The sequence below is a fragment of the Sinocyclocheilus anshuiensis genome, unplaced genomic scaffold (assembly GCF_001515605.1).
Source record: "Sinocyclocheilus anshuiensis isolate Anshui unplaced genomic scaffold, SAMN03320099.WGS_v1.1 scaffold282, whole genome shotgun sequence".
NCBI lineage: Eukaryota > Metazoa > Chordata > Actinopteri > Cypriniformes > Cyprinidae > Sinocyclocheilus > Sinocyclocheilus anshuiensis.
Genome location: NW_015544154.1, coordinates 594,127 through 607,520, shown reverse-complemented (window position 1 = coordinate 607,520; position 13,394 = coordinate 594,127). Strand labels below are relative to the sequence as shown.

The 13,394-nt window shown below is 37.2% G+C and overlaps 2 protein-coding genes across 3 annotated transcripts in view; both read right to left on the bottom strand.

The window, feature by feature from the left end:
• The window catches only part of LOC107695347 (methionyl-tRNA formyltransferase, mitochondrial-like), a 7,554-nt gene extending 440 nt beyond the window's left edge, over window positions 1–7,114 (bottom strand). The window contains exons 1-8 of the mRNA XM_016495219.1: window positions 6,611–7,114; window positions 6,318–6,518; window positions 6,031–6,153; window positions 5,797–5,899; window positions 3,082–3,157; window positions 2,849–2,940; window positions 2,693–2,771; window positions 1,963–2,039 (exon numbers count right to left, since the gene is read on the bottom strand). Coding sequence (XP_016350705.1) covers window positions 1,963–2,039; window positions 2,693–2,771; window positions 2,849–2,940; window positions 3,082–3,157; window positions 5,797–5,899; window positions 6,031–6,153; window positions 6,318–6,518; window positions 6,611–6,855 — 996 coding nt within the window. The 5' untranslated portion in view covers window positions 6,856–7,114. The remainder of the gene's footprint in view (window positions 1–1,962; window positions 2,040–2,692; window positions 2,772–2,848; window positions 2,941–3,081; window positions 3,158–5,796; window positions 5,900–6,030; window positions 6,154–6,317; window positions 6,519–6,610) is intronic.
• A 2,271-nt stretch (window positions 7,115–9,385) lies between these two features.
• The window catches only part of LOC107695345 (zinc finger protein 280C-like), a 16,463-nt gene continuing 12,454 nt past the window's right edge, over window positions 9,386–13,394 (bottom strand). The window contains exons 12-18 of one of the 2 annotated variants that reach the window (XM_016495210.1): window positions 13,186–13,320; window positions 12,831–13,042; window positions 12,229–12,369; window positions 12,087–12,149; window positions 11,868–11,986; window positions 11,747–11,774; window positions 9,386–10,474 (exon numbers count right to left, since the gene is read on the bottom strand). In XM_016495210.1, the coding sequence (XP_016350696.1) occupies window positions 10,045–10,474; window positions 11,747–11,774; window positions 11,868–11,986; window positions 12,087–12,149; window positions 12,229–12,369; window positions 12,831–13,042; window positions 13,186–13,320 (1,128 nt within the window). In that variant the 3' untranslated portion in view covers window positions 9,386–10,044. The remainder of the gene's footprint in view (window positions 10,475–11,746; window positions 11,775–11,867; window positions 11,987–12,086; window positions 12,150–12,228; window positions 12,370–12,830; window positions 13,043–13,185; window positions 13,321–13,394) is intronic. The other variant, XM_016495211.1, reaches the window with a different exon arrangement.

The following is a 13,394-nucleotide window of genomic DNA, read 5'->3' as shown; positions in this document are numbered from 1 at the left end:
CAATGTAAAAAAAAAAAAAAAAAAAAAAACTGAAACTAACGGAAAACTGGAATAAAATGTTATATAACAATATTAAAAAAAATACAAGTGAAATGCACAATTTCTAAAACTTAAAATAAAATTAAATAAAAGCTGAAAATATAAAAGGTAATTCAAAACATCAATAAATATTATGATAGTATAAACACTGAACAAAATTATAAATGCAACAATTTTGTTTTTGCCCCCATTTTTCATGAGCTGAACTCAAAGATCTAAGACTTTTTCTATGTACACAAAAGGCCTATTTCTCTCAAATATTGTTCACAAATCTGTCTAAATCTGTGTTAGTGAGCACTTCTCCTTTGCCGAGATAATCCATCCACCTCGCAGGTGTGGCATATCAAGATGCTGATTAGACAGCATGATTATTGCACAGGTGTGCCTTAGGCTGGCCACAATAAAAGGCCACTCTAAAATGTGCAGTTTTACTGTATTGGGGGGTCCGGGTGGCTCCGAAAACCAGTCAGTATCTGGTGTGACCACCATTTGCCTCATGCAGTGCAACACATCTCCTTCGCATAGAGTTGATCAGGTTGTTGATTGTGGCCTGTGGAATGTTGGTCCACTCCTCTTCAATGGCTGTGCGAAGTTGCTGGATATTGGCAGGAACTGGAACACGTTGTCGTATACGCCGATCCAGAGCATCCCAATGTCGTATACACCGATCCAGAGCATCCCAAACATGCTCAATGGGTGACATGTCCAGTGAGTATGCTGGCCATGCAAGAACTGGGATGTTTTCAGCTTCCAGGAATTGTGTACAGATCACAATTAATAAAATAAAATAAATAAAATGCACCTGTGTTCGTTGTCCATAACATACCACCCATACCACCATACCCCCGCCGCCATGGGCCACTCGATCCACAACATTGACATCAGCAAACTGCTCACCCACACGACGCCATACACGCTGTCTGCCATCTGCCCTGTACAGTAAAAACCGGGATTCATCCGTGAAGAGAACACCTCTCCAAAGTGCCAGACGCCATCGAATGTGAGCATTTGCCCACTCGGATCTTGTCACGGTAACTCTGTGCAGTCAGGTCCAGACCCCGATGGGGACGACGAGCATGCAGATGAGCTTCCCTGAGATGGTTTCTGACAGTTTGTGCAGAAATTCTTTGGTTATGCAAACCGATTGTTGCAGCAGCTGTCCGGGTGGCTGGTCTCAGACGATCTTGGAGGTGAAGATGCTGGTGTGGTTACACGTGGTCTGCAGTTGTGTGTTCTGCCAAATTCTCTGAAACGCCTTTGGAGATGGCTTATGGTAGAGAAATGAACATTCAATTCACGGGCAACAGCTCTGGTGGACATTCCTGCAGTCAGCATGCCAATTGCACGCTCCCTCAAAACTTGCGACATGTGGCATTGTGCTGTGTGATAAAACTGCACATTTTAGAGTGGCCTTTTATTGTGGCCAGCCACAGAGATGGATTGCCGAGATAAAATGGATTATCTCGGCAAAGGAGAAGTGCTCACTAACACAGATTTAGACAGATTTGTGAACAATATTTGAGAGAAATAGGCCTTTTGTGTACATAGAAAAAGTCTTAGATCTTTGAGTTCAGCTCACGAAAAATGGGGGCAAAAACAAAAGTGTTGCGTTTATCATTTTGTTCAGTGTAAATTCTATTATAGTGTTATACTAAAATACTGGCACAAAGTGAGTGCATCATAAGTGGTGCTTTCAGATTAATTTTCTATGGAAACTGGAGTGCAGGGGATTGAGAGCAGATCAGAGTAAACACTGTGATCATTAAATAGAAGGGAATAGCTGAGGGGAGGAAACTCGCTGTTCACTGTACATCCACACCAACAAAGTGGCAGGCCTCTGGCAGTTTGATTGGTATTGAGCATTTTTCTTCTGCACTAGTGGACTTGTGTATGTGGAAACATTTCCTAACTCCATGTGCATACCTTGCAGTGAACAAGTAAAGTATTGGATTCTTTCTGATAATGGACAGACCCTGGAACTGAAGACAAATATGGAACAGCTGCAAACAAACGTGAAAGAAATGAGATCACTTATATAACTCTTTCCAGTAGACAAACATAGTTAGGGTGTTTTCAGACCAGTAGATACATGTAAATGCTTTCTTTGTTTACGAAACAGGGACTTAAATTGGTTCAATGTTGCATTATTTCCTTGGTTCAGTACACTTTCAGAATGCAACATTTCACAGTGACCCACAATGTGTTTTTGCAAGTCACATGGATAAAACGGTCCTATGGATCATCCATCAAGACACAAATAAATTATTAAGACTGCAATGCACCTGTTCCGGAGAAAAACTATGACATTTTAAGATGAAGCGGTGCTCTTTGGTTTTCAAGTGTGTTAAGTAATTTGTTCACCCACAAAATTAAGACACTGCTGGTTTTTATGTAACACATTTCCCATTATGAACTATGAGCTTGGCTCGTTGGGTCAGATTGCTTTCTTGCCACAAGAAAACTGCTCCAGAGTTTTCAGTCTGGCTGAGATGACCTCATTGAGATGACTGCAGTCCAATTATTTTGGTGTGGATCTGAATAAGGGAGAAAACGTGCCAGGTTTCCGAAAGGAAAGCTCCAAATGAGCCAGGTGTGAAAACGCCCTTAATCACAACCAAAACCACAAAATCACCAAATAAGCAACTCTGGTTACCTGCAAACGACACATTGCATTTGCCAACAAAGTCCAGAAGTTTGATGGGATTGCCCACCCACATTGTTTTCAAAGGAATCTGATTGAGAAAAAAACAATGTTGTTTAAAGCATAACTGATGTAAATGTATATTTTTTAGGATCTCTTTAGTCCTACCCAAGATCCAATAGCTCGAAACAGCCGATCAATGTAGTCACAGCTATGCTCTTCCCATATTATCCAGGCCATTCGGGAACTGATTTTGGGGGCTGAAGACAGTAATATAGATGGTTGTATTAATGAAGTTCATCTCTTTTAACATTATTCTCACATGGTGATCTAATGAGTGCTTCATTGCTTCAGAATTTGCTGACGCTCTGTTTTGGTCATTATCTTGAGAACACACTTACCAAATGATGCACCCTCCTTAGGTTGCTCCTTTCTGTTTGCTACCCTTTTTGGAAGATGTGTTAGAGTGTCCATCAACTGTTGATTTAATTTGAGACAGAAGTTTTAAAACCATTCATGTCAATCAAACATTTGATTTCATGCCAAATAGTGTTTTTTGGAGCAACTGCAGAGTGCAAAGCCAAACCCACTGACAAATTGTAAGTAAATTAATTCTTCATTTATTCCTAATTTATAATTTATAATTTGTAATTCATTCCTGTGATGGCAAAGATGAATATTCAGCAGCCACCATTGCTCCAGTCTTCAGTGTCACACGATCCTCCAGAAATTATTCTAATATGCTATTTTGGTTTTCCGGAAACATTTATTATTATCAGTGTTAAAGACAGTTGTGCTGCTTAATATTTTTGTGGGAACTGTGCTACATTTTGTTCAGGATTCTTTGATGAATAGAGAGTTCAAAAGAATAGCATTTATTTAAAATGCAAATCTTTTATAACATTATAAATGTCTTTTATTGTGTCTGCTCAGAAGTATTACTTCCTTCACAAAAAAAAAAAATGAACTACTTTTGAATAGTAGTGTTTTGAAAGTTGCTTTGCATAAAAGTGTTTACTAAATGCATAAATGTAAAAGAATCACCATAGGCTTATAACTTAAAAATATTTCACACAGAATTTCAACCATCTATTAACACAATAATTTTTTATTACAGATGGAAAATGTGTTAAAGGGGTCCTATTATGCTCTTTCACAAAGTCTTGATTTTGTTTTGGGGGTGTACTAGAACAGGCTCTCATACTAGGTTGCAAGGATATTATAGTTTTGAATTTTTTAATTAGTTTTTATTTTAATATCGTTTTCAAATTTCCTATCATTTCAGTTTCGTTTGAGTTAGTTTCATTAATGGTTTTGTTAGTTTTAGTTTTGTTTTTATTTTGTGAACACATTTCTATTTAGTTTTTATATATTTTAGTTTCAGTTTTAGTTATAGTTTTACTAGAACAGGTCCCGTCACTGCACCGCAAGGATATTATAGTTTTGAATTTTTTAATTAGTTTTTATTTTAATATCGTTTTCAAATTTCCTATCATTTCAGTTTCGTTTGAGTTAGTTTCATTAATGGTTTTGTTAGTTTTAGTTTTGTTTTTATTTTGTGAACACATTTCTATTTAGTTTTTATATATTTTAGTTTCAGTTTTAGTTATAGTTTAGCAAAGTTAATGGAACACTTCCAGTGTAGACCAAAGCAAGACATTTAATTTTAGCAAAGTTGAATGTTTGCACCGTTTAGTTAACTCTTGTGCAAACCTCTTAATAATGAAAATTAAAAAATACTTTACTTGAACTTTAATTGAACAAAAACCAAAAATATGAAACTTATATGTATAAAATGTATTCATTCATATTCATGTTCATATTCATTAATATTAACGATGTAATCTTGTTAAACATGGCAATATTTACAAACAACAAGCTAATCAAGCTTTTCAGAGTTATTAGAAAGCTACAGGCAGTTGAGTTTTTATCAGGGTTGGAGCTAAATTGTTCACTGCTGTGTGTGTGTGCACTTTGGATGGGATAAACGCAGAGCACTAATTCCGAGTATGGGTCCCCATTCTTGGCCACATGTCACGTCACTTTGGTATCTCTGGAAAGCCCTGAATGTGCTCTGTACAGGACATCCAGACTTAAAACTGTGGCATGTATAGTCTCAGAGAAATACACCAAAATATAATGTCCTCATATGAGGTCACAGGGTCTCAGGAGGTTAAGTCAGCTCACTTAATTTCCAGCGATATCGTCGACTTGATTGCACAGATACTATTTAAAACTGAACTGAGCTGGACGATGACATCACTGAATTCAATGAACTGCCTTTAACTGAAAATTGAGTGTTTACTGTTGTCCTTTTGCATTGACGCACTATTTTCCTATTTGATACTGTAAAGCTGCTTTGACACAATCTGTATAGTTAAAAGCGCTATATAAATAAAGGTGACTTGACTTATCCAAAAATTGTAATTCTGTGTCTGTTAACTCACTCTCATGTTGTTCTCGCACGTCAAGCATGCTTTTAAACGTCAGTGAGCTGTAAGGGGTGCATTATTATTTCCCATTTCATATTTTATAGTTATTTCCCATTTCATATTTTATAGTTATTTCCCATTTCATAGCCCGCGTCTTGTTTTTTAAATGCAAAATGCATTCTCTGAATAGCCACTTAGAACTCAGCTCACGTGAATGAAACGCCATCTACAGATATTTCCCTAAACAACCACAGGTCAAATTTTCTGGCACAGAATGATTATTATGATTATCATAATAATCATAATGATTATCACTATGATTATCATAATAATCATAATGATTATCACGAACATGATTATTTATCTTTGTTAATTATTATTTTATTTTAGTTAGTTTGTCAGTAACTGTTGTTAGTTTCGTTTAGTTTTAGTTTTTCATTTATTTTGACATTTTAATTTTATTTCAGTTTACGAAAATGTTTTTTGACCAATAGTTTTAGTTTTTGTTTACGAATATAACCGTGCCAGGTTGTTTGAAAAACACATTATTTTTCACATATTTTACATTATTACAACACCTCTCTCCCCAGTCTGGCATGAAGGGCTCGAAAAGTGCACTCGCGCGGAGCCGTACCGTGCCGTACCATGCAGTGGAAAAGTGCCATAAGAGGTGGGGTCAGTTACCATTCTAGAACCCTCAACCGCTAAAGTGGCTCCAAGCTCATCAGCAGTGCAGTTCTTTGGAACCTCGTACAGCTCTTGCTGAAGAATGGGGCCTATGTCAAATCTAAAATATGAAATTAAAGCCATAAAATAAAAGACTTGGTAACTGGAAGAGAAATATACAGAAATACTTAGAATCTTTTATGTACTTTAAAATTGATGCTGCCATGAACAATAACATGTCACTTAGCCTACCTCTTAGGTCTTATTTGCATGATAGTCACTCCTGTGACACTGTCACCATGTAGAATCGTATGAAAGATTGGAGCAGGTCCCCGCCAGCGTGGCAACAGACTAGGGTGCACATTCAGGACCCCGCTGAAGAATAAACACACACACAGAGAAATTATAGTCTGTAATGAGCTGAGATCATGCGGTTAAAACATTTCAAAAAGCACACAATGACTACAGACACAAATTGTACAGTATCGATCCAGTCTTTGTATTTAGTCATGCTTTCTCCCTGAATCCTCATTACTTACTATGGCATTTTGTTGATGATGTTCTCTTTGATTAAACAGCCAAATGACACCACCACACCAACATCAAACTGTGCACTTAAGTCCACATCTGGCCAGTGGTGGAGAGGAAGTCTGTGCTGCTCTGCATACTTTCTGACTGGAGCATCTCTGGACAGTGTCACAACCTCAAGTGAATCTATGACTCCAGCTTTTGAGTCATCTCTACAAAATGAAAAGCAAACTAGTCACACATGAATAATGCAGTATGTTTAATAGCACACATAGTAATGCAGTAACAAACTGGGTATCATTACCGAGAAACATGAAGCCGTTTCAATGATTCCAATGCAAAATCATCACTTCCAAAGAACAATACTCTCCAGGGTGGTTTTGAAGCAGATTGTATTTGAGTTACAAAAGATTTATTTCTGCTTAATAGAAATAAGCCTCTAGTTTGACTGCCTTCACATTGACGAAGACGTGTTATGTAGTTGCTGCAAAGTCCTCGAGACAGCAAACGTCCCTGATCTATGAATTTTAAATAGTTTAGGTTCCACATCCTCTGTAAGATTTCATAAATGACATAAAACTATCTTTAACAGCTAAAACACAAAACTATCAATCCTCTATTAACGGATAAGCACGCAGTAGTCAGATGAGTCATTCTAATCGTTCATGATAAACTCAATCGAGACAGTCGTGACATTTTTGATAATTACGTGACCAAATTATATTCATTATACTAATCAGTTTTCGCAAACCGGCAGATGACAGTTGCAAGGTTACGGTAAAACGTTACATGTACACACAGGAGCATGTGTGCGTCGCCATGTTGATGTTAACGTCATTTCCGCTATAGGTTCCATATAAAAGTCCTGTAATATACGTTTATAAATATTATTTCACAACATTTGCACAACTAACAATTTTTGTTGCATTTAAAATTAAACAAAAACACACTGACTATGTTTATATAGTTGTTGATATTCTTTCGTGATGAGTTTTTTTTTTTTTTAAATCGAATCTTTTCAATTAATAGGTTGAGCTGAAAACTTGGCTGATGTGGCCAAAACTTTACTTTAAGGACCCCGTGAAGAGGCTTGATGAGCATTTTTTTTTCTGTGCATTTTAGTGTGGGGGAAATGCAGTATTGCAAATCTGTTGTCTAAGTTTGGTTGAGTGGTTTTATGTGCTTGCTAATAAACTGAATGCCCCACTATGCTATGACCTGCAGCTTCACTTGCTCCCTTTTATGCACCAGCAGCAAATATTAACGGATAAAAAGCGCTAGTTTGTCATAAACATCAGTATAAAGGTAAAACTGAGATATGTAGTAGGCCGATGTATGAACAATCATTGCAAGTGATTGTGAGCAGGGCCATCGCAAGTGGGGAAAGAGGAGGTGATGATTCTAGGGGGCCCCTGGAGATTTTAATTGAGTGCCACCCCTCCCCAGAATGTGATTTCAATGGAGGGGGCCCACATACACTATGGCCCTGATCATGAGTATGATCTTTACAAGGTCTGAGGATCTGTATTTTAATCAGTCTTTTTTTTTTCATTACTCCAAGAAGACTTTGTTTAAGCAGGGTAATATTACGGTCTCAGTGTGTGTGTTTAGACTAAGATGCTCTGTACAGTGAGATAAATTGGCACTGAATTTGTCGGTGTAGGCTGAAATATTTTTTTTCAAGTTTTGTATAATTGCTGATATGCTCCCACACACAGATGATATCCTAGTATTCTTGATACTTAATGGCGTATTAAATCTCTTAATCAATACAACACTTTTGTAAAGTAAATCAGTGGATCAAATCTTGCAGTGCCTTATACGGCTATAATAAACATTTATTCATAAATGGAGGGCCCCGTAGAGATCATCTTACCTCAGTGAGGAACTCCATTCACCACTATTTTATTATTATAATTTGTATACAGACCTGTCATTCACTCGCTCTTGTTTTAAGATCTTTTCATTGACCCAATAGATCTGACGACACATTGAAGTGATACTGAAAGCTAGTTTTATGTCATTTATGAAATCTTACAAAGGAATGAGTGGAATAGATTATTTGCCTCTTCTGATGAACTGCCAATGGGCAAAAAATCAGAATGTGAGAAAATGAAGATGACCAGCTTCCGGGCTCTTATGTGTTTATTCAACTCATCTCTTCTCCCTGTTTCTCTCAGTGTTTTATAGATATAGATTTCACACAGGCAGTATTGTTCACTTTGGCCTTTAACAAATCCAACATCAATGTCTCCTCCAGTTGACCATCTGAGGCAACAGAATCCCCAAGCCGCTGTCCTACACAGTACTTTTGCACAGTCCTTTCCTGGAGCACATGTCTATGTCTTTGCCCCAGGGAGCACCCATGCCCAGTCAGAGTAAGAGGCTGTGCCCATGAAGCACAGAATCTACTGTAAGTCCTTTCGATCTTTCATTTTTACTTATTTTCAGATTAATTACAAAATGAAACATTGCCTTCAAGTATGCTACTGTTTCCTCCTCTATTTGAAAATCTATAGTCTAAGAAGTCTAATCTATAGATTTATTCCAAGAAGCACTCGTTAAACCTGCCCAGCATTACATGTCTAAGTGTGTTTCTTCAACAGGACAATGTACATGTTTGTCAGCTGCCTCCATAAAAAAGAAGAAAAAAAAAAAAAACTGTGGAAAACTGACAGGTGCAGAGAAGCCATCAGCCCATTTCTCAGCAAAGAAAATCATACACTGGTTAAAAAAAACAACAACAAAAAAACACTTTTGGGTGAACCATTTCTTTACGTATCCAAATACTTTCTAGAGGCATTAAAGAAAGGTTCAGAAATCTCTAATATGCCACACCAAGACAACAGTGAGCACCTGGTAAGATGAGAATCACTTAATCTTTTTGTTTACCTGTTCTTTGAAAATAACTGTTCAAAAGAACCTATTCACACAAAAGTCTTCCCATCACTATTGCTTATTGAACTACACAGAATGATACCACAAGAGGGTGCTCTTCACCAAATCAAACCCTAAAGAGAAAACATGAAATTGTCTCCTGGTCAAAAGGCTGAGATATTTGCGAATCAGCGTCTCTATTTAATAACAGAACTCTGGTGAATATGTAATAAAAGTTTATTACTGATTAAGCCAAATGAATGGAATTTCTACAATGCTTTCAGTCTCAATCAATAAGAGAAATGATTCTCAACGCAGGGCCCTATCCAAACGAAGTACATTTAACAATACATTAAACACGATCTAAAAAATATATATATCAGGACACATTTTTTCATTCCTAAATACATTACACTAAGAAACTGCTGAGCTTGTTCTTTGTCCTATGAAAACCACCACTTGAAAAGGCAGATGTGGGAATCAGCTCCATGTTGGTTACCGTTGTGTCTCTGTTTTGTGATCATCTGTAGAGTCTAAACAGACACCACAAATGTGGACAGAAGGACTTCAAAACAATCATATGTATAGAAGAACATTCACATTGCTACCTTTGCAACCCAATTTTAACCTAGAGGGCGCTTCTTTACAAACTTTACATAAGTACAGAAATAATGTACTCGTATAGTATAAGATTTTAAAGTCATGGTTTAGCACAGTATGCTTTCATTTCATTTTGTATTCGGAAAGCGAGTTCCTATTAATGCATGTTTTATTAAAAATAGGGGGGGAGAGTGAGTCAGCGATAAACTCTGCTGCTTCTAGTGTCTTGCGATGCTCGGTTCTGTTTGCACTGGGTTGCAGTTAACAGTCCATCCCCACTTGTGCGTTCTCAGTGGCGTCGTCCTCAAGGACCTTGGATGGAGTGAGAGGTTCCAGTTGCGATTCGGTTCTCATCGGCTCTGTTCCATCAGTTTTACAAAGAAAATCAGTGGGAGTTACGCCACCTTCCTCTGTGAGGGCAGAAAGGGGGCTGACGGGTGAGTGAGAGGGAAGGCTCTTGGGTGATTCCTCTACTGACACATCATTGGTTGGGGCCTCCGCTGTGTCATCCTTCACCTCATCTGGGTCACATTTTTCAGCTCCAAGAACCTCTGACCCATCCTCCATTATGTTGTCCTTGTTTGGTATAGCTTCTACATCAATGATCTGAATGGGTTCTGTCTCATCTCTAGCCTCAGTATCCAGTTTAATGGGAACGAGTTGTTTGGAGTCATCATGGGTCTCTGGTGACCTGAATTATGAGGTGCAACAACAAGAGAAAAGCAAAAACACATGAACAGAGTGACACACAATGCTCCATATTAAGATTATAAGCTGTAATATCACCAGACTGATACACAAGGTTACTATCAGATTTTTACTTACAATAAAGAGGGTCACAAAAATGCCATAAAAGGTCATATTTCACCTCAAAAGTCCGATTTTTTTTTTTTTGTATTTATACAATGAATGCTTTATGATCATTTGCGAGATTTTATGGCTTCATGACAATTACGGATGTTTTCATTACTGCAATGTGTTTGGAGGTTTTATGTAATTCCTATTCTTCTCAATGTTGAGTCTCAGTGCACTTTAATTTATGCTTATTTAAATAAATCATTGTATTAAAGGCATTACAACATTACTATACCACCATCATCATACACACTTTATTTCTTTTCATTACAGGAACGAGAGTGAGATTTTTTTTTTGTATTAATGAGAAATGGAGGCAAGCAAAGTAATTACATTTTTGATTCTTAAACTTTCATTAAATTTACCCTGGCACTCAACTGACCGACATAAATCCTAGAAAACTAATTTCAACACATGAAAAAAAAAGGAATAAGTCTTGAAACCTAATAAAAGATGTCGCAGTGATTTTGAATTGATTCTTTATGATTATTTTCAATAAGAAAGCGACAGAACAAACAGTAATACAAATATTGTATTACTTGCCTTTCACAGCCACTCGTGAGCTTTTCTTTGTGGTCCACATTAATAAGAATGTGTTCTTCAGCTTTAATTAATGCAAAAACTCCCATTTTAATTCAAGCAAGGTCTCCCGAATACCACTTAATAGGCATCCCAATTAGACTAATGAAAAAAATAGAGATCATCTTTTATAATAAATGATATTTCCAAACAATTCATAGGTCAGGGGGTCTGTATTCACACTCGTTTCATCAGAAAAGGTAATTTGTCTCAATCAGGTAAGCTACACTTCCCAGTCTATTTTTACTCTCCTCTTTTCACAGCTCTAACCTCTACATTTAACAAAAATACAAATAAGCATATGGTGTCATTGTACACCAATACATCATGTGTTTAACAACGAGAGCATAGCAGAACACAGAGAGTAACACCACCAACTTTTAAAAACGGCTTTAACGATAAACAACAATGGGATTTTTAAATAGCGAGAAAACCCTAACCTTTTATACAACTTAATTGCATGCAATAAACAACTGAAAACGAATTGAAACTAATAAATAGCTAACAATGATCCAAACAACTTTCATACCTGTTCATTTCTGATCCTCCATTGGTAACTTTAAAGAAAAAAAGGTATGCAAGTAAGAAAATGTGACATCGCAAAGAGAAAATAAATATTTTTGCAGTGAGTTGACAGTGGAGCATCATACCTGGCTCCAGGATGACCTGGCACGAGTGGTTCGGCCTGTTGAGCAAATGTTCAGTCATCTGGTCAGCACCAGAGGCATCTGCCAGAAAGTCACACTTGAGACACACCAGTGTTAGACTCCTTGGGAGAAAAAAAAAATAAAAAAAATCATTTTCTGCAAGTCTAACACAAATAAACCCCTCTATCACAGTAAACTGTCACATACTAGATACAAACTTACCGCAAACCGCGTGGAGGCTTCCTCACTTTCCCAAACCGTACTTTTGAAGGACTGCTGTGAAACCTGCAGATGAAAAGAACACTATGTAGAGATCTGATTACATTCATTTGGAACCGTTCATTCATCCATGTTTTCCCCTTACCTGACCATATGCTGTCTGAAGGCTTTCTGGCAACTTGATCTGAACTTGCAAATATTGCACCTCAGCGATAAAGGATAATGAACATAAGGGTCCTTAACCTCTGAGAAACACTCAACACACCTATTTCCTCTACTCGGAAGTCTGTGAAGAATAAATACTTGTTAATATAAAAACAATAGGCCGTGACTCTTAACTTTTAATACAACACAATGCAACAGCTGAATCCTATATATTTTGGTTGTTCCGCACATAATAGGGTATGTGTTCAGCGTGCATGCTCTGAATTTCATCATTAGCGTAGTATGTGCGTACTGTACAGACAAAGCCAGATTCTTCTAATCACACATGCTGTGCGCTCAGCTTACACATGCACCTTTCATTTTTTGCATTACTTAGTTGCCCCAGCCCAATGCTTTACATTCGGAAAAGAAACGGAAGACACTGAACAAAGACAACAACAAACTACTGGCCACGGCATCAAAAACTACAACTACCGGTGTTGATTAAGACAAGAGATACGTAAAATGCTATGTTTTCGGCTGTACACATGCGCTAATGTTTGCATCAAAACTGAAGTACACTTTGGGCTTAAGAATCCTCACTTTAAACGTTTAAGTTCATTATTTTGGATGCTTCGGTTCCAGCTGAATTGGTTTGTGGTCTTTGCCTTTCCTCCATTTACGTTTGGTTTGGTTGTGTTTGCTGGTGTTTTAACAGGTTGTTTGGTCGTTTCAGGACTTGTGGGTATGATGTAGGACTTGCTTGAAGCTTCGGAAGACATTGGCGCACCAGAAACTGAGGCCCGAACCGTCACCTAAAAAGATTAAATAATGCTAATGAAAAGTATAATCTCAAATAATTTGTGATTATATTTTCTGTTATATACTGTAGCTAACATAGTTTAGATTATATAATCTAGATTGCATGGTTATTATAACGATTTGGGTTCAAGCAGACCTTGGTTCCTGGAGGCAATCCTTCAAGTTTTCTAGGCTTCCTATAGGTTCGATGGAAGTGTGTTTTGTGTTCCACTTTTTCCTTATAGGTGAGGAAATTTAATCGGCACTTTCCACACCTTTGAATCCTTTTTTTCTAGAAAATAAAGCAAAAGAAACACATAACATATACAAAGTTAAGTGACAAGTTATATTCAACAATTATATATA